Source organism: Prionailurus bengalensis, chromosome A3 (genome assembly GCF_016509475.1).
Source record: "Prionailurus bengalensis isolate Pbe53 chromosome A3, Fcat_Pben_1.1_paternal_pri, whole genome shotgun sequence".
NCBI classification, from domain to species: domain Eukaryota; kingdom Metazoa; phylum Chordata; class Mammalia; order Carnivora; family Felidae; genus Prionailurus; species Prionailurus bengalensis.
This window is the reverse complement of record NC_057354.1, coordinates 69,318,588-69,342,045: the sequence shown is the minus strand read 5'-3', so window position 1 is coordinate 69,342,045 and position 23,458 is coordinate 69,318,588. Positions and strand designations below refer to the sequence as shown.

The following is a 23,458-nucleotide window of genomic DNA, read 5'->3' as shown; positions in this document are numbered from 1 at the left end:
GACTTTGATGGTATTTTCTAAATTATAGTTCTTTTCAAGACATTGAGAAAAGTTGCTGACATAGATTTTAATACATTAGACTTTTCTTTGTTTTCCAACTTCTCATTTACAAGTTCCTTGTTATACATATAGTATAATGATATTTGATACTGAAACATCAAATTAAAATAAAGATATCATTAAAATAGTTTAGAACATTATGTATTTTATTTTGTTTACCACATCAAATGTTGTTATATATCTATGAAGTAAGGACCTGTTCTAGGCTCTGAGGTAAATACAAAGAACCATTAGAACTAGAGACAAACAATAAAAAAAAAGGCAAAATGAAATAATTAGAATTTACTCTATATTGATGATTTTGTATCATCAATAGAGCATTTTTGAAATATGTATTTTTTTGGAAACAGTGTGAGTGGGGGAGGGCCAGAGAGCGATGCGGGGACAGAGGACCCAAAGCAAGCTCCCTGCTGACAGCAGAGAGCCCAATGATAGGCTGACCTCACGTACTATGAGGTCTTGACCTGAGCTAAAGTCAGAGGCTCAACTGACTGAGCCACTCAGGCACCTCAAAATTACAAGTTTTCTAAAGTAAATGCTGTATATTTAGGTTAAGGGGTCATTGTGGGTCAATTAATTTCACTGTGCTTCAGGGTCACAGACAACATCCTTTTACCATGTTTTACAAATGTGCCACTTTGTTTTTGTAAGGAAGAAAGGACTTTGGGAATTGTGTAGATCCATGAAAACATTTGACACCCCCACCAGAGAATCTGCTAGAGTGAGTTAGGTTAGTTGACTATAAAAAGAGTAACATTATTATTAGCCTTCTGTGGAAGGTTTTGATAAGAAAAGTTTCACATTACTTTGTAACCATGGACAAATCATTTTACCCCAGTGAACACCAATTTCTTCCAAATTTGTAAAACAGAGATAATTATAGTTTTCCTATCAAATTTGTTTGTTACAAACATCAAAAAAATTGATGGGAATGTTTTGTCATGTTTAAAATTTTTATTTTAATGTTTATTTTTGAGAGAGGGAGAGGGGCAGAATGTGAGTGGGAGAAGGGCAGAGATAGAGAGAAACACAGAATCTGAAGCAGGCTCCAGGTTCTGAGCTGTCAGTACAGAGCCAGATGCAAGGCTCGAACTCAGGAACTGTGAGATCATGACCTGAGCCGAAGTTGGACGCTTAACTGATGGAGCCTCCCAGACACTCCTTTTTGTGTTGTTTTAAAGGTTATATAAACACCATCTCCTATAAAAATGAGATTCAACCATATTTAGGTATGAACAAAATGTAAGTTTATTTATTTATTTATTTATTTTTCCCTTACACAGTAGTTAAACTTCAAGGGGCCCAGGCTAGGAGAATACAGTTCTAAACCTGTTCTAAACCTGTGGCTTAGCCACAGGCAGTGAAGACCTGTGACTCTAGGTCTTAAGGCAGCTGACAGCTTTTTGTCATCACTCAGCAAGAAGAAAGAGGGACATGGGCAGGAAAGTACAGGTACATTCAGAGCCCCAATGGAAAGAATCATTTTTGCCCATGTATCATTGGCCAGAATTTAGTTGCTTGGCCATGTCATGCTGCAAGAGAGAATGGAAAATGTAGACTGTAGCTGGAAAGCTGTATGGCCAGCTTATGTACAGTTTAGTTGTATGCCTAGCTTCGAGTTCTGTTATTAAAGAAGGTAATATCAGTGATTAAACATTAGCAGTGTCTACTGTGGAGATAAATACAATGATCAAGACAATAGACATGTTTTAAAAGGGACGACTTGGGTAGTACCAGATAGCTTAAGACATCGCAGTGGGTTAATAAAGTCCCCAAATTTAGTTAAAGTGACAAGTAGTTCATTCTCAGAGAACAAAGACATCCTGCTTTCTCCTGAGACCTTTTTTTTTTTTTTTTTTTTTTTAAATACCTTCTAGTGTCTGATATGTACAATTCTACTGATAGTGTCTGGACAATGGTTACAAAATTATCTTGCATTAAAAGCCCATGTTGTCAACCAACTATTATTTTAATGCTAAATATGTTTAATGGGTAACCATGTTTGGTGCATGGTCTGTGAACCTAGTAGCATCGTTTGTCTCAGTATATTGTTGCATTTTCAGAAAGCCCTCTATGTTATGTTTTAATTCTTGCAAATTGCTTGCCAATTTAATACGAACTGCATCTAAACAGTAAGTAATTGCTTATGATAATGAGTGCACACTAATTTGCTAGAATATGTTAATATTCACAGAGCACTTTTATACTGCCTGCTGTTCCAAAAATACTGCTCTCTTGGTTAAATGTAGCTTTTAGATGGCATTATTGTCACACATCTGACTAAAATCATCGATTCAGTAGTATCTACCCAAATGTCACAGGACTATCACTTCAATATACCAAAGAAGGAACAAAAAGTCATGTCATCCTTTGATAAATGATTTAGAATATTCAAGAAAAAAGGAATCACTTTCTTAATAATTAATTCTAATTAGTGATTGATAGTAGTAAGCAGACTATACTGAGTTAGAAATGGCCTCTTTTTCCCTCAAGAGTCATAAAACTTAATTTAAATGACTTCAAAGACAGATGGCATGCAAACTTCATTTGAATACAATAACCAATTTACAATGAATTAAACTTTTAAGCTTGATCCTAGATCTGGCTGTTTCTAAGTTTGAAGTGCCTTCACCCCTTAATAATGCTCTTCCCTCTTTGTCCTACACGTCTTTCTCAACCATTTTCAGAGGTGCTATTTGAAGATGATAGAGCTCAAAGACTTACGTTTTAAACCTGAGGGTCTTTTGAGACTGGGGACCTGAGCATTTGAGGATCTAAGGTGCAGATTGGAACCACCTTGTAATTTTAGTCTAGGAAGATAGAGTTTTATGAACCAAACACAAAAGAAAAAAGGTTTGACACTTCCCTGCCCCAGGGCTGATTTGGCACTTTAATCCACCTCTAATGTTTCAATCATTTCAACTTCAAAAACCACTCTCACACATAGTTATATATCTTCACATGGGTGGTGAAATAGAAGGATCTCTGTAGAGAACCTTCCCCCCCCCCACCCCCTTCATGGCTTTCAAAATTCATTTCTTTTGTTGAATTTCATTGGCTAAATATATTCGAGGGTTAAAAAACTTCCATCTTTGTATTGTAAATGGTAAATAGCCACAATTGTTTGTCAAAGACAGTGGACTAAGTCCCAATTTTTTTGCTTCTTGTAATTTTTATTATGAAAATAGGTGGATTGATACCTCTGGCAGTCGGCTTAATTTTATTCTTATTGTCTTCATATGTTGTTTCAGAGTCTAGGATAACGAATGAATAAACAAATAAACCAAAATTACATATACTTTAATTTTGGATGCTGTTACTGTTATTTTTTCTAGTAAGTATAAACCGAGACTTAAAGACAAATGAGAAGTGGTTTTATTTCTGATAAAGATGGAATGAAAAGATTTGTGACAAATAGCAAATATCACCAAGACACTTCTTATTAAGTAATGTCTCTCTCTTAAGACAGTAGTATCATGGTTTTTTTTTCTACTTTTGTGAAGTTATGTGACTCTTTGTTAAAGGAAATTTTCATTTCCTAGAATTACAAATATGCTGAAATACTGGAACTGATCTAATCTCTTTTTAATACTGACCTTGAACAGTCCTAATTTCTACTATAGGGTTTGTACTTTGTATTTATGCAGAGACTTAATTCAGGACGCAAGGAGATAGGAAATGGTAGTGCTTAAAAATGCATCAGCTTCTTTAAGAGAAAAGAAAGTAACTTCCCATTAATACAAGTGGAACTATTGCTGCTTATTTCTGGAACCCATTTTGTGACTCTGTGACTTTTCTCATGAAAATCCTGCCCACAAAAAATATATTTTCTCTTATTTTTCCAGAACCATATGAAATTCTGTCTACTCCAAAGAGAATTGGGGGTATTTGGGGAGACCAAGTGAATTCTCCAGTTTGGCTGAAGTAGAGGGTTGGTTTGTATGAAAGGTGTTTAAAGTTATAATAAGGATATTTTTGCTTAATTTGGCAGATGATGGATCAATCATTGAAGGTCTTTGAACACAAGAGTGATTACACAGCCTGCTTCAAAAAACAATTTTTTAGTTTCTAAGGTAGATTCAAATTAAGAAGAGGCAGGATGGTATCATATCAGTAAGGATGCGTATTTATTACAATGTTGAAGATTGAAGGTCATATAATATGAACAATGGCTTATGAATGGGAATATAAAAAAGAAAGTAAAAAATTGACTTCTGGTTGAATGAATAGTGAGTTGTGGAAAAGCTGGATTGTAGAGCTTTGACATAAACCTCTGTATTGTTCCCAGGGTGTAGCATGGTGCTTTATATGTAGCATAGGCTTAAATAATTTTTACTGAGTGTATGAATGTTTTTATTCTTGAATTATTGTATTCTTTTTCTCCAGCAGTATTCTTCTGCCTCTCACAATTGTGCTTTGTTTGCTTTTGTCAAGTCCCAACTCCTTATTTTGAGTTAGAGTCTTTCCCTAACATCTCCCTAAGTCATCTGGTTTTCAGTCTTTCAAGCAACTTGGAAAATAATGTCACTCAGGATTTTTTTTTTCTTGTTATATTGGAAGATATTTGAAACTTTCCTCTGTAATGACCACTATTCTCTGTCTTTGTATTCATCTCTTTCATCACAACTGTAGTATATAGAGTTGACCCTTAAACAACATGAGTTTGAACTGCATGGGTCCACTTACATGCAGATTTTTTTTCAATATAGTACAGCACTGCAAATGTATTTTCTCTTTCTCATGATATTCCTTTAAGTTTACTTTGAGGGAGAGAGAGAGAGCATGAGCTGGGGAGGGGCAGAAAGAGAGGGAGAGAAAGTGAATCCCAAGTAGGCTGTGTGCTATGGGCTTGATCCCAAAAAGCATGAGATCTTGACCTGAACTAAAATCAAGAGTCAGACACTTAACTGACTAATCCACCAAGGTGCCCTCTTTCTTATGATATCCTTACTAAAATTTTCTTTTCTTTAGCTTACTTTATTCCAAGAATACAGTATATAGTACATATAACATATAAAATATATGCTAAGTGACCGTTTAATGTTATCAGTAGGCTTCAGTCAACAGTAGGCTATAGTAGTTGAGTTTTGGGCAGGTCAAAGTCATACGTGGATTTTCCACTGTGTGTGGGGTCAGTATCCCTAACCTCCATGTTGTTAAAGGGTCAATGGTACTAATTTCCACACATGCAAACATAAGTAATATATTTAAAAAAACATTTATTACCATTGGTACTACTCTCTTTTGCTTCTCTTTTGTACTAGTGTCTCTCTTAGATTCCAAACTTATAGAAGGAATTAACTCACACTAATGTTAGTAATCTCTTATCATAAGGTTAGACAAATAGATTTTATCTCAAGATTGTTTACCTACATGATTTTAGGACTGGAAACTGTTTCATAAGAGTTTCAGTGATTTCTACAATGACCCATGCTAACAAGTGATTGAATACATGAATGAATAAATTGATAAATAGTACTTGGTTTTCTGAGTGAACTGATCTTAGACTGGGCTTATCTATTTAGGCAATTTTTATTTTAATCTTAATTTTCCCAGTATCTTATTACTTGAAAACCTTAATAAGAGTGTTTATACTGAGATTTTTCTTATTTAGCAAATTAAGCAAATTTCTTTTTTTGTTTCAACATTTATTTATTAATGTGAGAGAGATAGAGAGAGAGAGAGAGAGAGAGAGAGAGAGCGTGCGCATAAGTGGGGGAGGGGTAGAGAGTGAGAGGGAGACATAGAAACAGAACTAGGTTCTAGGCTCTGAGCTCTTAGCACAAAGCCTAATGCGGGGCTTGAACTCAAGAACAGTAGGATCATGACCTGAGCTGAAGTCAGACACTTAACCGACTGAGCCACCTAGGTGCCCCTAAACAAATTTCTTGTATGTAGAACAAAAATTAAGTCTTCCACTTATCTCTAAATACTCTCCATTTCTCATAGCCAAACAAACTGAAGACTGCATTTTGTGTTAATTACAGAGAACAAACTGTTGGTTACCAAAGGGAAAGTGTGTGTGTGTTTGGGTGGAGGGTTTTGGGGAAAGGGTGAAATAGGGCATGAGAATTAAAGAGTAAAATCAAACAAACAAACAAAACTTCATTTTGTTAACCTTAAAAATAAAACAGCCAGCTATTTTACTAGCAGATGTGTTTATTTAGGAAGAGCAGAGAATTGCAAATCAGGACATGCAAAGTATGGCAAGACCATAGGCAAGTCTGGTGAACAAAGGAGAGGAAAGGAATGCTCTTTTATAGAGGTAAGAGAGGAGTAGGGAGTGCTTTTATAAGACCATGGAGCAAACTGGGAGTTCCGAGGTGTAGTAGCTTTTCATTGGCTGAGTTTCTCATTAGCTTGGCTGTTGCCGGGCCTGGAGAAAGTGTTTCTCTCAACTTCTTCCTATTGGTGTCTACACTTGACAAAGAGTGCTAGGGCATGAGAGCTCCTCCTTCTGCCCTCCAGACTCAATTTTAAATGAGATTTCTTATATTTAGCTTTATAATGTCAAGAGCTAGGGATTTTTTAAGCTACTTCTGTTGCATAGATTCCCATGGCCTACAATCTTATTCAAGATTCTTAATTGCTTTTCATAATTAATACATTTATTTGTTTAAAAGTTATTTTGAAATACTTTTAGACTTAGAAAAATGTTACACAAAAAACATTCTCCTTATCCTTTGAGCTAGCTCTCCCCAAGTTAACATCTTACATAACACAACGAGTGAAACCAGGAAATTAACATTGGTACAATATACTAACCTACACACCTTCAGACATTACCAGTTGTCCCACTAACGTCCTCTTCTGCAGTCCAAGTTCTAAACCAAGGTCTCACATTATATCTAGTTGTCATGTCACCTTAGTCCCTTCCAATTTGGAAGAGCTCCTTAGTATTTTGTTTTTCCTGACCTTGACTCTTTTGAAGAATGCTACCAGTTATTCTGTAGACTATCTTTCAATTCCAGTTTCTTGGATCTTTTATGATTAGATAGAGGCTATGCAAAAATGGTACAGAAATGACATTGTGTCCTTTTCAGCCCATCATATTTCCCCTGAATTTGGTATGTCCTGTTACTGGTGATGTTAATTTTGATCAGTTGGTTGTGGTGCCATCTTCTGGGTTTTTCTAATGATTAATAAAATTTTAAGGCCTAAAGCCTGGCAGACTATATCTAGCTCCTTCCTGTAAAGTATGGAGAACTTTGGGCTAGGTTCTTCAAGCAAACTGTGGGATCTAGAACTCTCTCATAATCACCGTTACCTGGTTAAGTGTTTCATGACTCTTCATTACAGTTGTTTCTCACACAGATGTAATGAAATAGAGAATGGTGTTCATTATCAGGGTAATCTAGGCAATCTATGCCCTCATCTGAATTTTTTGTATTTAGTAAAATTATTTAGATTTCTTATACAGCTATAGATATCCCATCTTACTAATGGATATAGGCATGGAATTTTTTATACTCATCAATCAGGACCTTTATGCTATTTATTATGTCTGTAGTCCTAACTCAGTTCAAGGAATATATTAGGCCCCTATCCATGATTGATAAATAAAAGCACACAAACCTGATGAGAATACCAAGAAGTAAAGCAAGACCCTGTTTTCAGTAGGCATACCTTTAAGATGGAAATTACAGTAAAAGTCAGCTCTGATATTATATAATAGTTTGTAAATTAAAAATAGGTTTTGTAGATGATAAAGGGAACAAATCTACTTTGATTGGAATGAAAGTGGGAAGCTAGACTGAAAAGAAAACCAAGTGCAGCAGAGAAGCATATATCCGCCAAAGTAAAAGTCACTTGGAGAAGAGAATGTGTATTCCACTTGTGCACGATAAAGTTAGAGCTTAGTTTGAAGTGACTTCTGACCCAGAAACTAGCATTCTATCTAGTTCTCATATAAAATAAGTAGCAAATAGTTCTAACTGGGACCTTGTCAGATGGAGAATGACAAATATAGCATTCAGGCAGGAAGATGGTCAATGAGAGGAGCTAAGATGAGAAACAAATAAAAGCATATTTCTGGTTTTACCTTAAAATTATTATGAATTTTATTGTTTGTATGCTGGCTTCTATATTAAATATGTAATGCAATGTTCAAAATAACTACATGCACTTTTGTGTTCAGTATTCAATTCCACTGTTAAGGGCAGGAGACAGTGTCACTGTCAAAAGTTATAAGGCCTTTCTGGTATAGAATAGAAGTGATCATGGCATTAGTGATAAAGATTTGTTTTCTGCATCTCTGTTCAGTAATTTGGAATCCTTAAAAAGAGCCGAAGGCAGGGATAGCTTCTGAGGCGGGATGGTTACAATAAAGCTGTGCAAAGTTCTCACACCTTTTAAAGATTCAGGCTAAGCTCTGAAAATGTCAGAAAGTGAGTGAATCATTTCTGCTAAGTGTCATTACAGAAACTTTCGTGTCTCTCCAAACCAGTCCGGGAAAGCATCATTAAAAAGACTCTAGAGATGATTGAAGTGACCTTGATTTGTGAATTTTAGTTATTTTTCTAAACAAGAAGCAGTCATTGGATCTTAGCTTTTCATTGTCTTGTGGAAAAACTGAGAATAGAGTTGGATACAGACCCTAACTGCCTGTGTGACGTTGAAAAACCAATTGATTTCTCTGGGCCTCCATTTTGTCATTTGAAAAGAAAAGGTTTGCTTAGTTATCTCTAAGAGAATTTCAGCATTAAAGCTATGCTTCTTTCACTTTTTTTAACTTATTAATTTTTGACACCTTAATTCTAATAAATTCTTGACTCTGAAACCCTGATGAAAGCCATTTTTGCAATTAACTTTTGAAAAAAAAAAGTAAATTTAAGGGCATCAGTAGTCAATTGCAATTTTTACTGACTAGCTAATAATTTTAAGAATTTATTAGGGACTTACACAACTTATCATATGTTCTGTAAAATAAGATTTTTCTTGAAGTACCGGAAGGTGAGATTTCTTTTCTCCCTATCCCTGCTGCCTATAGCTCTCATGCAAATTGATTACTGAATTACTTGCAAGAGACTTTTTAATAAAGTTCACTTACTGCTGGAGGGAGTCTAGTTTCAGAAGGGAAGACATAAGCATTTGATGTTCTTAGGGTTATTGGTTGTGAGATTGCTTTGCTCGGTTTGATTTTTAACTTTAGATCACTTTGCTATCTTTATGAATCTTTTCCTAATCTGATTGGTGGAAGGAATACCACTTATCTGTTTTTTTTTTTTCAGCAAGAGAACTTAGACCCTGATAGCCTTTTAAAAGTTTCTAGGACTTAGAACTTGATCATGGAACAAGCTTGGGAAGCTCAATCTTTTGAACCCAACTCTTCCTGGAGGGTATATTTTCTAAATAACATGTTTAGCGAAGAAAATAATAAAGTGTTTTTTTTTTAAAGAAAGTACATTGCAAAGGAGCCACTAAGTGAAGTGTTACTTATTGAATAGATTTTCAAAAATAGTATTCGCTGGCTTGAGAATTATCTCCAAATTTCACTACTTATGTGACTTTGATCTGATAAAACATAAATATAATTATTCTTGCTTTTCATTTTTCTGCTCATTTTTAAGGTTGCCATTAATCAGTACCTTTACTGTTGTCACCTTTTGCAAGATTTTTAAAAAATCCAGAATAGATGGTGACATGACTAAATATCATTTATCTGACGTTTCATAGTTTATGACAAGGCATAATTTTCCTGCCTTGATATTTATTTTTAAATGTGTATTTATTTTTGAGAGAGGGTGAGAGGGGCAGACAGAGGATCCGAAGCAGGCTCCACACTGTTGGTACAGAGCCTGATGTGGGGCTTGGATTCACAAACCATGAGATCATGACCTGAGCTGAAGTCAGATGCTTAACTGACTGAGCCACCCAGGTGCCCCAACCTGCCCTAATGTTTATTGTTAATGCACAGGTCCTACCTCTTTGGGAAAAAAGGGCTGTGTGTTTTAAGTTTTGTATTCTTAACTCCATTCACATAATTGGCAATTATCAGATGACCAACAGATAGGTCAGCTTAAGAATGTTTCCTACTTCAATTAATTTCTTTATAAGACAGAAAAAGAGAATGACTTATCCAAATGACTGCGGTTGGCATCTGTGATTAATTCAAGACTGGTGAACACCATTCATATCCCTTATATGAATGCTGCCTTTTTTTTAATTGTACATTGCATAGTCTGTGCATTATTTGTGGTATTCCTGAATAAATGGCTAAGATATGGACAAGGTAGGTCAACCATGAATCCACTTATATTATAAAGAATTACCTAAGTTATTAAAGAGGAACACACTTGTTTTCAAAAGAATGAATATTTTTTTTTCATGCAGTATACTCTTTACATAAATGTCAAAATATGGAAATGTCACATATTAAAATGGGAAATATACATGATTCACTTTTAAATATATTGTTCTCCCAAGATTGCAGAATATAGATTTTTTATTAAAGAAAATATAGACCATAGAAAAATATGGAATATTTATTACAAAAAGATTTTCAAATGTTAATTTATTAATTTTGCAAGAGACTGCGCATGTACACACACATGAGTGGGGCAGGGTTAGAGAGAGAATCCCAAGCAGCACAGAGCCTGATGTGGGGCTCAGTCCCACAAACTGTAAGATTGTGACCTGAGCCGAAATCAAGAGGTGGAAGCTTAACGGACTGAGCCACATGGGCACCCCTGTTAGAAAAAGATTTTTATTAAGAGAAAAGTTTTGGGCCAGTAGATGAAGGGAAAACTTCCTTACTTAGTGAAGTGCATAATTACTGTTGAAATTATCTTTGAGAATAATAATTCCGACCTTATAGGAATCATGATAGCTTTTTGCTATTCTTTGCTATTTCTTGATGGTTTTATTTTGATTAAAGTTTCTTATTGAATAAGCAACACTACTTTTTATTTTAAAGTGGTATCTTGGCTGGGCCAGAACCAAATGTCATATAGGCCAGTTTAGTGAGGAGAAGTCCTCTGCTTGCACATCCCCTAAGTTTACTGTGGAATCTGACTGGTTCAGTCTCCTTTGATCCCAGGAAAAGTTTGGGAGATATTAATTGTCAATGCCTAGTGATTCCTTGGAGACCCTGAGAGTTTAACAGCATATCTGACTTGTATGGGGTTCAAGAACGTTGTGAAAGAACCTGCACAGAGTTCATGATGGGTATTTAATAGCTGGCATGTGGGCAGTGACCCCGTCCACTGTCACTTTCGGAAATCTCATTGCGCAAAAACAAGGTGCTCACAATGTTGACTTTCCCCCTTTTTCTCAGTTTGCATTAAATTTAAGAAAGAGTCAACAAATTGTTTTCTTTTAAAATTGAATAAATTTCTTTAATTCCTCAGGGTCTAGGATTCTGCTGGAACACATGACTTGCCATATATGAGAAACCTCCTGTTGTTTGTTCTATCCTGAATGTAGTTATTAGCTACTTTGAAAAGACTTGCATTGTTTGGGAATTACCTAAACTCTTCTTGACTTTCTTTGCTTTGGTCTGATTCAGACTATAGGGTCAGTATCAAAACCATTTTAGTGACAGGCCATGTTTCTTGCCCTGTTTCCTTTATTAAGAACTTATTCTGCTCTTTTTCTCAAAGACATATAAGTAAAAATCCTATGTCATTTTCTTTCTTTTTTAGCCAGTTGTCAATTCTACCAAGTCTGTGTCTTCCATAAGAAGGCTCAAATTAAGATATATAGTCTTTATTTTCATTGTCTTTTCCTAGTGTTTGTTCCCCTTTAGGTGAATAGCAGCATTGAGGGCTGCTGTCTCTTCTCAAAGTTGGTAATTGTTGTTACTACTTTTGATGTAGAGTTGATTACATCTTATAGGTAGGAACTGTTATTGTTCTGATTCCATTCATCTTTCCTAATATAATGGCCACCTGTCTTGAGTTGTTAATCCTCCTATATGAAATTTCAGAAATTAGGAAACAATAGTGCTCAATTTCATGATATAATTCCTTGTGATCTTACAAAGAATTTACAGGAACTTAGGAAGAAAATGAACTGCAACGAATTGTTACTTTATGTACCTGTCAGATTGTTAACATTTATTATTTTCTTTAAGTTTCACCAGTTTATAAATTTTATCACGGTCACAAATAATTTTTATACAAAAACTTTTTATACAATTTTTTCATTGTTTTTTGCTTTCTATGAACTTTACTCAAAAGAATGCCTTTACATAGGTAGAAATTGTTCAGAAATTTTAAATTTAAGTTAGCCTCTTTATTCCAATAAGTTTACTGGAGGAATAAAAGCTCCTCTTACTTTTATTTGTTTTATTTTAATTCCATCTGACTACCTGGAAAACTTTAAAGGGGAAAAAAAAGTGCTATATCTCTGTTATATCTAATAGAATTATAATGGCCTGAATGTTGCATGTTGGCTACACAGTGACATTTGAAGAATTACAGGCGTTCAGAAAGGAACCTTTTATTCATATACTTATGTTAGAAGCTAATCTACTTGGAAGTTATTGTTCATATAGCAAGGATCCAGAACAACCAGTATTCAAACAGACCTATACATGGCAGTTGGTTTTCTTTTTCAGAAAGGTTCAATCCATTTGGGGACATACTAACTTTTATGGAAACGAAGCTGAAGTGGGCAAATTTAAAGAATGAGTGGTTGGAAATAAAACAAGGAGGAGGGAGAGTCTTTTGGGTAAATAGATGTTAAATAAAATCTAAAAATATTTCTTATCATAACATCACAGGGCAGTTTTGACATTAGAAGTAAGAGCCCATGTATAATTTGTACAAACATTTGTTGCCATGTAAAGTATGTTGACACAAATAAATTTGCATCTGATTGAGCCAGCTCTGTTAATGAATTTGGAGTAATACAGATTTGCTGCGCAACTTAAATGTGGAGGTTGCTGAAAACCACTTTAAGTTTGAGTCATCCATACATTCAGTAATGTGATGGATGTCGAGGTTAATTTACAATAAATCCATTAGTAGTCATGGCACTGATGTGTCAGTGACTGTCATACAGAAACATGCATAAATAATAGAGGTGAACACATTACTGTGTTCTTAAGACCTGGAACTGTGATTAAGATGTACAGTTTCTGCACATTGAATTCACTTATATAATATAATAAACCGTGTTTCTATAAAAATAAAATTAAAATAATAAAGCTAGATTGCAGTCATTTTATGTAGACTTACTCCTTTATTTAACAAAGTGAATTTTTTTTGCATCTTGCTATAAATCTTACCATGCTAGATGTTTTATGATGATGAACTAATATTCTTTTTCTCATGAAAGCTCCCATGTGATGCAATTTAATATCCTTCTCATTGTCAACTACTAGTGAATGTAAATAATAATATAATGGGTTTATGTGAAAAAAGTGCTAATCCAAGGAATGAAATACTGAAAAGATTAATAAAAACTGGGAGGGAGGAAAGTCATTTCTTCAAAGGCATTTGGCTTTCACACAACTTTGAAATGAATCAAACTTTTCTAAGACATCTTATATTAAAATAAAACAACAGTGTTGCAGTGTTTGTTATTTTTTGTATGGTTTCCATTATTTTATAGTTTTAACACACACATACACACACACACACAAACACACACACACACCGCCTGTTCTCTGTAAAACTTACTGGGCACTTACCATATGCCAGGAATTGGACTATGGCGTGACTGTGTGATACCCATCGAATTTTGACAGAAGCTCTATGAGGTGTATAGTTTTAATATCCTCATTGTTTACAGACAGAATATCCAAGATTTAGAATAAAAAGCTAGTCAAGGTCAGTGTAGCTAGTAAATGATTCAGCTGGGATTTGAACCCAGGTCTGTTCAGAGCTTACATTCTTTATTTTTTAGTTATCTGCTATAGTAAGGACATTATGTCTCTGGTTCCAAAAGATGCATGCTAAATGAAGTAGATTTTGAAACTTTAGTCGCATGACCCACTATATTTTATTGTAGGAGTATTCTCACATTTTTAAGGTTACCAGAATAGAGTATAAGGTAATTTTCTATCTTTCTGAAAGGGGGATTTAAGAACATAGGAAATTTTGTAGAGTTTTATAGGAAGTGATTTTTTTTTTTTAAAGAAAACCAAGATGCTTATACAGGTAGGTAGAAGGGAGCTGTGGGTGGGGAGTGGACATCTTATCCTCTCTTGATTCTGGAATTATGCTGATGAATACAAGACATTGCACTATCATGCATACAGAAGAGGGAAGAGAGATTGCTTTCCAGATACATCTGGAGACAAAAGATGCTGGAAATAATTGCATTGTTTGGCACAAGGTAGTACAATTGGTTTTACTTTGTTTTGGTGAAACTGAAAGAGCCAGAAATCATTGTAAGGAAGACAGAGTGGTTCATAGAATGCTAGTTGCTAGGTCTTAACACTCACTGAAATATGAGATGAAATCAAATCTTGAGTAATGATATTTGCATTTTGACATTTATCTTCCTGAAAATACAAATCTTTATTATCCTTGCATTCTGTAACTGAGCAACTGGAAACTTTCATAGCTCCATAAGTTTGGGAAGTATACTCTAAACTAAATGTTAATCTACATATATTAAATGTTCTGTCACTTCACATTTACATGTTATTTTTCTTTTTTTGAAAGCCTTGTGAGGTGAAAGGACAGTATATGATCATGAGGTGCAAATGTCACTTTATGGATATGAGACATTAGAATATGATAACAGTCGGCCTTGATAAATTCAGACTGACACATCCAATTAACTTTTTCTCGACTGTCTTGTTATGATAACAGAAACATTTCTGTCATAAAAAAAAATGCAAGAGTAGGAGTCTGGGCACTAGGTTTCCTACCGGCTCTGTCACTTAACTAAGGTTGCAACTTGAGATAACAAATCAATCCTTATGACTAAGTTTCCTCAGATGTAACATGGGGCTAACTGCTTACCCTACTTTCTTCCCCCCTACTTTTTATAAAAGTTTATTTATTTATTTCTGAGAGAGAAAGAGAAAGAGAGAGAGAGAATCCCATGCAGGCTCCTTGCTGTCAGTGCAGAGACTGATCAAGGCTTGAACCCATGAACCATGAGATCATGACCTGAGCCAAAATCAAGTCAGATGCTCAACTGATTGAACCACCCAGACGCCCTTACCCTACTTTCCATACAAAAGTACAGAAGACCTGAAAAATTGTTGTGAAAGTGATATTTTTAATATTAAAAATTGCTATGTAATACAAGATATTTTGCTTTCCACCATCACCTTCCTCTGGTGATTCTGGAAGACACCTGAATTTTTAGATATGATTTACATTGTTATGCAGCATCTCTAGTTTTGAATATTTGTCTTAATTCATAGAAACTACATAGTCACTAGAGAGCAAAATTAATTAAAAGGAGGAAAATAAAATTGAGTACCTGTACTCAGAGGTCACCACGACATTCTCCTGTTAAAGAAACCTTCACTTTTATGTGTTCTTGTCCCATTTTTATCAATGTGGGCACTGTTGAACCATTCAATAGTTAGTTAATCATCTACAAAAATTACCAAGCTGAAGAATATTTATCAAATGATTCTTGCTTATTAATATCCTGAGTAACAAGCTTCTGATGATATAGAACATAAATGGTCCTGGAGGCTCCAAAATTTCTGATACACAAATCTATATATTCTGAATGTTCTTTACTTGCACACTGCCTGGTTCCTTTGAAGTATAACTTACCTATTTCCACATGAGAGAGATAAACTACTTTCATGCATTAGTATCCAAAAAAATTAATAGAGAATACACAGCGTCTCTACCATTGCATTCTAACAAGATTATATTTTATCACTTTTACATTCAGTATTATTCTGACATGTTTCTTGTGTCATGTCTACATACCGAGGCCTTTTTTTTTTTATTGATTTGTTTTGAGAAAGAGAGCACAATCATGGGAGCAACAAAGAAACAGGGTGAGGGCGATAATTCCAAGCGTGTTCCACACTGTCGGTAAAGAGCCCAACGTGGGCTCAGACTCAAGAACCGTGAGATCATGACCTGAGTTGAAATCAGGAGTCAGACCCTTAACCAACTAAGCCACCCAGGTATCCCTACATACCAAGGCCCTTTTAACCAGTCAAGCAGGAGGCATATTGCAGAGGACTTTGGAAATGTTTCACACAGAATACATACTGCTGTACCAACACCATACAAGCCTCACTCTTGGTAGAAGCTTTTTTTCTATAAACACAAGATATTTTGTGGCCTAAATTTTTTAAATGTTTATTTATTTTGAGAGAGAGAGCACATGTACAAGCAAGGGAGGGACAGAGAGAGAGGGAGAGAGAGGACCCAAGGATCCTGTGTCATCAGCACAAAGCTCAACACAGGGCTTAATCCCACAAACCACAAGACCATGACATGAGCTGAAATCAAGAGTCAGACACTTAACCGACTGAGGCACCCTTGGCCTAAATTTTAATATTCACTCTTACCATTTTCTTTACCACGTTTGACACATAGTTGGAACACAAGTATTGGTATCCTTTATTACTGTAAGCCTCTAAATTTATTTTACCCCAGCGGCTCTTCCTGGGATAACTATGCACATATTTCTATTGTCCTTTTTAGTATGGACAAACTTTACTTTTAGTAAAGTCTTTTCTTGTGTGTGTGTGTGTGTGTGTGTGTGTGCATATGTGTTCATATCTATATATCTATATGTATCTATATCTATATCTTTGCATGTCTCTTTGCATGTCTCTTCCAAATGTTCTGACTTAAAGATTCCATTGTATTGCATTCAGTGAGATAGATTTCATTGCAGTATAATGAGATAGGACTTCAGTGCATTGGATGCTTAATGTAAACTTGTTTGAAATGAAAATCTTTTAAAGTAAGATGGATAATTTAATGACATCAGCACCATAAAGTAAAAATTGAACACTCACCAAATGAGGCTATAATATTCTTACTACTGTAAGACAAGCATTCACTTTTGAAGAAAAAAAATGAGTCTTTTTATGATGCTGGATAGTTTGACAGCTACTAGATATTGCTTGTTAAATAAGATCTTGCTTCTATTGATGAGCTCTATTATCTGTATTTTCCTGACATGACTCCTGGGGCTTATGACTGTTTATCCATTAGTTATCTGTCATATGTGAATAGACCCTTTCCCCATAAGAGTTGATTCGTAGTATATTTGTTGTGATTTGCTTCACTGTGCTGTATGACCCTGTCACATGCACATGCAACTCTTGTTTCAAAAACAAAAACGAGTTGATACATGTTTCTGCTCCTTTTGGAAGCGGCCAAAGTCAGTGTTTCCTACTAAAACATTTCTGAAAAACTGGCAGGGAGAAATAAAACCCCATTAGATTCCATGCTTGTCCAACTCAGTGGAAAAAGTAGTAATCTCCCATTTGTTCTGGAACACCTGCTGGTAGGTTTAATGAGTGTATTAAAAACTGAGCTGCCTTGATATTTCTTTTAAAAATCTTCTATTGTCTCTCTTGAGCCTGTTTGATTGAAATCTGTGATTTGCTTACTTTTTATGCTATAGTTTCATTTTTTTTTTCATTTTTGCCTTGGTATAAATTTAATCCTTTACGGATATGTCAGTGTAACAAACATAGGAAAATTGTACACCTGATATATTTGGACTAATTGGTTTTGGTTTTTGTTTTCCAGCTGGGACAACATATATCTTTAGCAAAGGTGGTGGACAAATCACGTATAAGTGGCCTCCTAATGACCGGCCAAGTACACGAGCAGACAGACTGGCCATAGGGTTTAGCACTGTTCAAAAAGAAGCTGTATTGGTGCGAGTGGACAGTTCTTCTGGCCTGGGTGACTACCTAGAGCTTCATATAGTAAGTACTTTAAAAATAAGATTTAACTTTTGTCTTTACTGTTAGTTTTTTTTTTTTAATAACTTATACTTTTTCTTTTGGAAGTTTCTCTTCCCCAGCAACCAGTACTTTGGTACAGAAAATATAAATACAATCTAGAAGTAATAAGACCTTATTCCTACTATTGTTGCTAAAAATGTTCTTTACAATAGAAAATATATTTTTTTGGTTGTTAAGTGCAAATTCTTCTCAGTTCTCTGTTCACAAAGATTTATTTTGGTGTGTTCTTATTGACTTTAAGCAGATTTGCCAACTTAATAAACTAAGTTATTGCCTAGTTGATACTGTTACATCTGACTGGAAGCAGGAGGTTGTAATACTGGTAACATCAAAAGATCTGAATCTGGTGTCCTTAGTTCTTTCCTCACTCTAGAATTACAGTGAATTACAGTGACTAGATTGTTTCTGTGCCTTCTTATATTCATTTTGATACATAAATATCAAGAAAGTACAGTAAGCTCTTACCATTAATATCGTGGAACCCTTGACCATTCCTTTTGCTCCAAGCTCTAAGCCTACTGTAAGAATTTAGTCAGTATATCATAGATGGAAAATAATAGGTCATGAATAGAAAGCTATTTTTTTAAACTTTTGCCTTAACTGATTTATAGCTTGAAGACTCTGCCATATATTTCTGCATTCAGAGTTACTAATGTGTATAGTTGTAATTCTTTATCTTCTTGTTTTATTAAAATATTTGCAAAGTACAGGTAATCTCTTATTGCTAAGAGATATCAATATTTTACTGATATACAAAAGTAACAACCATAAGAAAGGGTCATCTATTAAACTCTACAGGGTTATTATCATCATAGTTCTTACTTGAAAATCTGTATCTTCTGGAAGGTTCCAAACATATATAAGTCTTTCCATTTCCCTTTATATCTGTGAGGCATAGTTTATCTTTTCTGTCTCATGTGATTGTGTAAATTTGTTTTGTTTTGCTTTTGTCCAGCCCTATAGGTTCTCCTTTTACTAGCACCCATGCCTCAGAGGACAATTTGATTAGGTCAACAGATTCTTTCCTCTTGGACACTGGCTTTCAGGCACTCATCCTAAAACAATTAGGAAAACCACCAAACACATATAGGAGGAAAATACATTATCACAGACTTTTGCAGGGTCTTAATTTTCAGTTTTATTCATTTATTTTCTTAATATTAGTTTTCCATTAGACTTCTATGATTTCAAATAAGCTCAGTAGGGGTTTACACTGACCACAAGAACTAAATTCATTGCTAATCTTAGAAAGAAGAAAAGAGAAAACACACACACACACACACACACACACACACACACACACACACACCTCAGCACAACCATTATTGAACTGCCATAAATTTTCAATTCAAGATGCAGTTGTCAAATCGGAACCCTGGGAAAGTAATTTCAACTGCCTTTCAGCAAATATCTAACAATCAAAATTGAAAGCATCTGGATTTTTATGGCATCATAAATAAATGATTAGTTGAGATAAACTTAACTAGTGCAGTAAGGAATGTTGCTGTTGCTGTTTAGAGTAATCTCAACTTTCTAAATCTATTTGCTCCACTCTGATTTAAGAGCCTTGCAACTTCAAAAAAGTAAATAAATAAGAAAACAAGAGCTTTTGCTCCTGAAAGAAATTACTTATTGATCCATTACCAATTACACACTTACCCTCAGAAAAGTTTCTACAATGATCACTCTCAAATCGTAAGGGACAATGTTACTGAATTTACTCAAACCACTGTTGTTTGTTTTATGGTCAGAGGGTTTAGTCTATAAGAATGGATGTTCTCTTTTTCTTCCAAATCTGATCAAATGTGGGTTTAAGAGTCCCTCCATACATAATGGATTGACTTTCTAGGTGTCTGTACCAACCTAGTACCTTCCACAGTTCCTTTACTTGCCATGAATTTATGATAGCTGTTCTGTGAAGGCCTCCTTCTTTCTGTATCTCCCTCTTGGTTTTGCCTGGCTATTCACTGTAGATTCATTATTTGTCTCTATACATTCTCCCTCTTGGATTTGCTATCTTCAAACTTTCCCTTGATTTGAGAGCCAGTACTTAACTGGGAAATGCAAAATGTATATTGGTTCCAGGGCTTACTAAACACCCTTGTTGGTCAGCCCTACTCCTCCTATATCAATTGCTAGTATCTGTCTTAGTCCAAACCTGGCTAACTAAAACTTATCTCCCTCCCTTTTTCCTCATTGCATGTAAGTGGTGATCAGTCATTAATGACCTAGCAAGTTGCCTATATGGAAATAAATCACTTCTCAACATATTTTAACATACAAACTAAATTAACACAAGGCCAGTGTTGTGGGTTTTTTGTTTTTGTTACGCATTTTACACTATTGAAGTTACCTCTAACTCCTATAATGTTGGCTAGATAGAAGAGGAACACACAGAGGAGTTAGATATTTTAAAAAGCAAAGGGAGGGTAAGAAGGGAGGGAGGAAGGGAGGGAGGATGTAAGAAAGGAGGAAGGAAAGGAAAGGAAAGGAAAGGAGAATTAAGTGTCTGAGTACTAGAGTTGATACCAGTGGGTGATAGAAATATTCTTAAATAATATTAGATTTGAGAATATTCAGACCGTATTTTGTTACATTATTTAGGTACCTTTAAATCTATCCCAATTTTCTCTGAATCACTTATTCTGGTTCTTTCAGGGTTAGAAGTTTCAAAGGAAAACAAGATTTGTAGGATTATAGTTTGTTTATTATTGTTGTTTGATTTTTGTTTATGAACATTACTGACTTAAAAATTGACCTGATTGATATCATAGATGATATGTTTTATCTGTAAATGTTAATTATTATCCATTAAAATGCCATAAAAACTTCTGTAAACCTTCAAGATCAGCCAAATATAAACTCTGTGCTAATCTTTAAAAATTGTATTTCTACCTTTACTTAGTAAGTTAATCAGTAAGCTGGAAAGTTGATTGTACTTCTCTCAAGGGACTCCAGTCTTGCTGAAATGTGCAATGCCATTTCAGTTAGATAACTTTTAAAGTATGACTGGCATATAATTTCGATGAAGATGTAAATATTTGACATCATCCCATTTCATTAAGTTGATTATTTGGGTTTTTACTTGAAAATATAATCATATTTAAATTTTGATTAATTGTACCCTTGAAGTTATAACAACTTGGAATAAAATGTTTTTTTGAGTCAGGTAGCCTTGTTTTTAAGATATTTTAAATAATATTAATATTTCTGCTACCACTGTTATGCTCAAAGCCATATGATGTTGCTATTGAAACTTTTAAGGTTTTAGGAGGGGATGAGGGCAAGATACACTCATGAAGTAAGGAGCAGTTAATTAGCATATAGCCTAGAATACTAGCACTTGATAAATATTTTCTGAAATAATAAATGAATTAATGAATTATATATTGAAAATATGATGGCTTAGGTTAAGAATAGACAGCTTTTCATTAGTCAACATGAAGTCAAAGATGCGGTGTAGTTTTTATGTAACGCAGAAAGTCATTTAACTACTTAGTTATAACAGAAAAAAATGCAGCACTTGATATGCAATAGCTATATTATTGAAAAGTTGCATATTTTTATTGATTTGTTTTTTGAATCTTCAAGTAAGAATTGATTATGGTAGTTGGTTGTTTAGAGGAAATGTGTGGTGGGAATTTTTGTTGGATGAATGATTGTCTCTCTTTAGTAATTATCTCATTTATTATAACTCATTTTTATCATGAATTGTTCTCTGATTGTTTCATATCTGCCCATTACTTTCCAAAAAAGATAAACTGTCTCATGTCAGAGAACACAACTTGATAATAACGATGGTTAATAAGAAACATAGCATAATCTAGAATTGAGGCTTTTCAACATTCATTTTACTACATGCTAGCAGCCTATCCAGAAATATTTTCTGAGCAACTAGTATGGCCCAGGTCTATGTTAGGCTCCATGGATACAAAAATAAATTATCTCACCACTTAGTAATCATCTCAATGAACAATTGTTGAATGGATGAATGAATGAGCCAAATGGGATCCTTGTCACCAGATAGCTTAGGTTATTTACAGCAAACATATTTTGTCCCAATGTGACTCCATTTGGTTCATCTCAGTTTTTTCCTCTTTCAGCTTTAACTTTCTTATCTGTATAATATTTGTAAGAATATAAACAGATGATTGGTTTTTAGGATAAAGAATATAGGGGCACCTGGGTGGCGCAGTCGGTTAAGCGTCCGACTTCAGCCACGTCACGATCTTGCAGTCCGTGAGTTCGAGCCCCGCGTCAGGCTCTGGGCTGATGGCTCAGAGCCTGGAGCCTGTTTCCGATTCTGTGTCTCCCTCTCTCTCTGCCCCTCCCCCATTCATGCTCTGTCTCTCTCTGTTCCAAAAATAAATAAACGTTGAAAAAAAAATTTTTTTTTAGGATAAAGAATATAAAGAAGACACTTCTAAGCTGTAAAGTGTTATACACATTTAAGTTAGTAGTGTTAAAGATTATTTAATCAATATTGAGTAAAATAATTATTAGAAACAATTAACAAAAAAGTTAAATTCATTAAAAAATTAATTTATAAGGCATATCTAGAAATTTTACCAGTGTTTTCACTCTAGAGGAAGCATCTCATATATGTCAGTCTGGCAACATTCATTACAGATTACTTAACCCCTCTTTGACTTACAGGAGAAAGCCAGTGCAAATGTGTGCTCACTCACTGCCATGAATATTAACGTGTACATTGGTTCTGACCAGGGAAATGTGTGGAGGGTGGTAGAAAGGAAGAGTGAAGAGTGTTCTTTGAAATTCTTTCATCTTGGGAGCATGAAAGAGCATTGCAAATTTGATTAGTGAATTGTTGTACATATTTGCCGTAAGTGTTTCTTCTTTGTACTTTGCTGGGTTGGAAGCCTTATTTTTGAAACTAAGCTCTTAATTGATTTTGATTTAGAAATACACCTTTTGATCAGTGGTTTTAGTGTAGCCTAGAAGCATAATATATTTAGAGTAAATATTACTTGTCCTAAAATAACTTATCAATATCAGTGGCAAGTCAACACTTTCTCATCTTTCTCCTCATCTCTACATTTTATTTTGCTTTAATAAATTTTATTTAATAAACATTATTTAGTATATTATATACTTTATAATCCTGCTCTATTAAAACTAAATGTAAAAACATCTTTTTAAAGTCAACAATTATACATAAGTGCAAGATAAAACACAATTACTCCCTTACAGGCTTTTCTTGAATTTAAATTATGTTCCATCTGAAATTTTCTTTCTAACCGATAGATTCACCTATTTTAAGAGTTTTACTTTGCCATGTAATATTAAAATTTGACCCTGTTAATCATATACAGTAAATATTTTATTTGGTTTTGTTTTCCTGGTTCTTGCATGAATTAGAGAACATGTTGCCTTTTTGACTAGAATATTGAAAGAAAGACTAAAATGATGTCTTTTTTAGTATGTGTTATAAAATTCTTGTTCAGGCTTCTAAGGAATGAAAGATGCAAGTTATCTTTGGGGAAAATGGGGGAAGTTATGGTCATAGTTCTG

General features: G+C 34.5%; 1 protein-coding gene across 26 annotated transcripts in view; it reads left to right on the top strand.

Moving 5' to 3' along the window:
- Nucleotides 1-23,458, top strand: part of NRXN1 (neurexin 1) — a 1,147,797-nt gene that overhangs the window by 812,165 nt on the left and 312,174 nt on the right. For all 26 annotated transcript variants that reach the window (XM_043603364.1, XM_043603362.1, XM_043603358.1 and 23 more), the window contains one exon: nt 17,706-17,887. In XM_043603364.1, the coding sequence (XP_043459299.1) occupies nt 17,706-17,887 (182 nt within the window). The remainder of the gene's footprint in view (nt 1-17,705; nt 17,888-23,458) is intronic.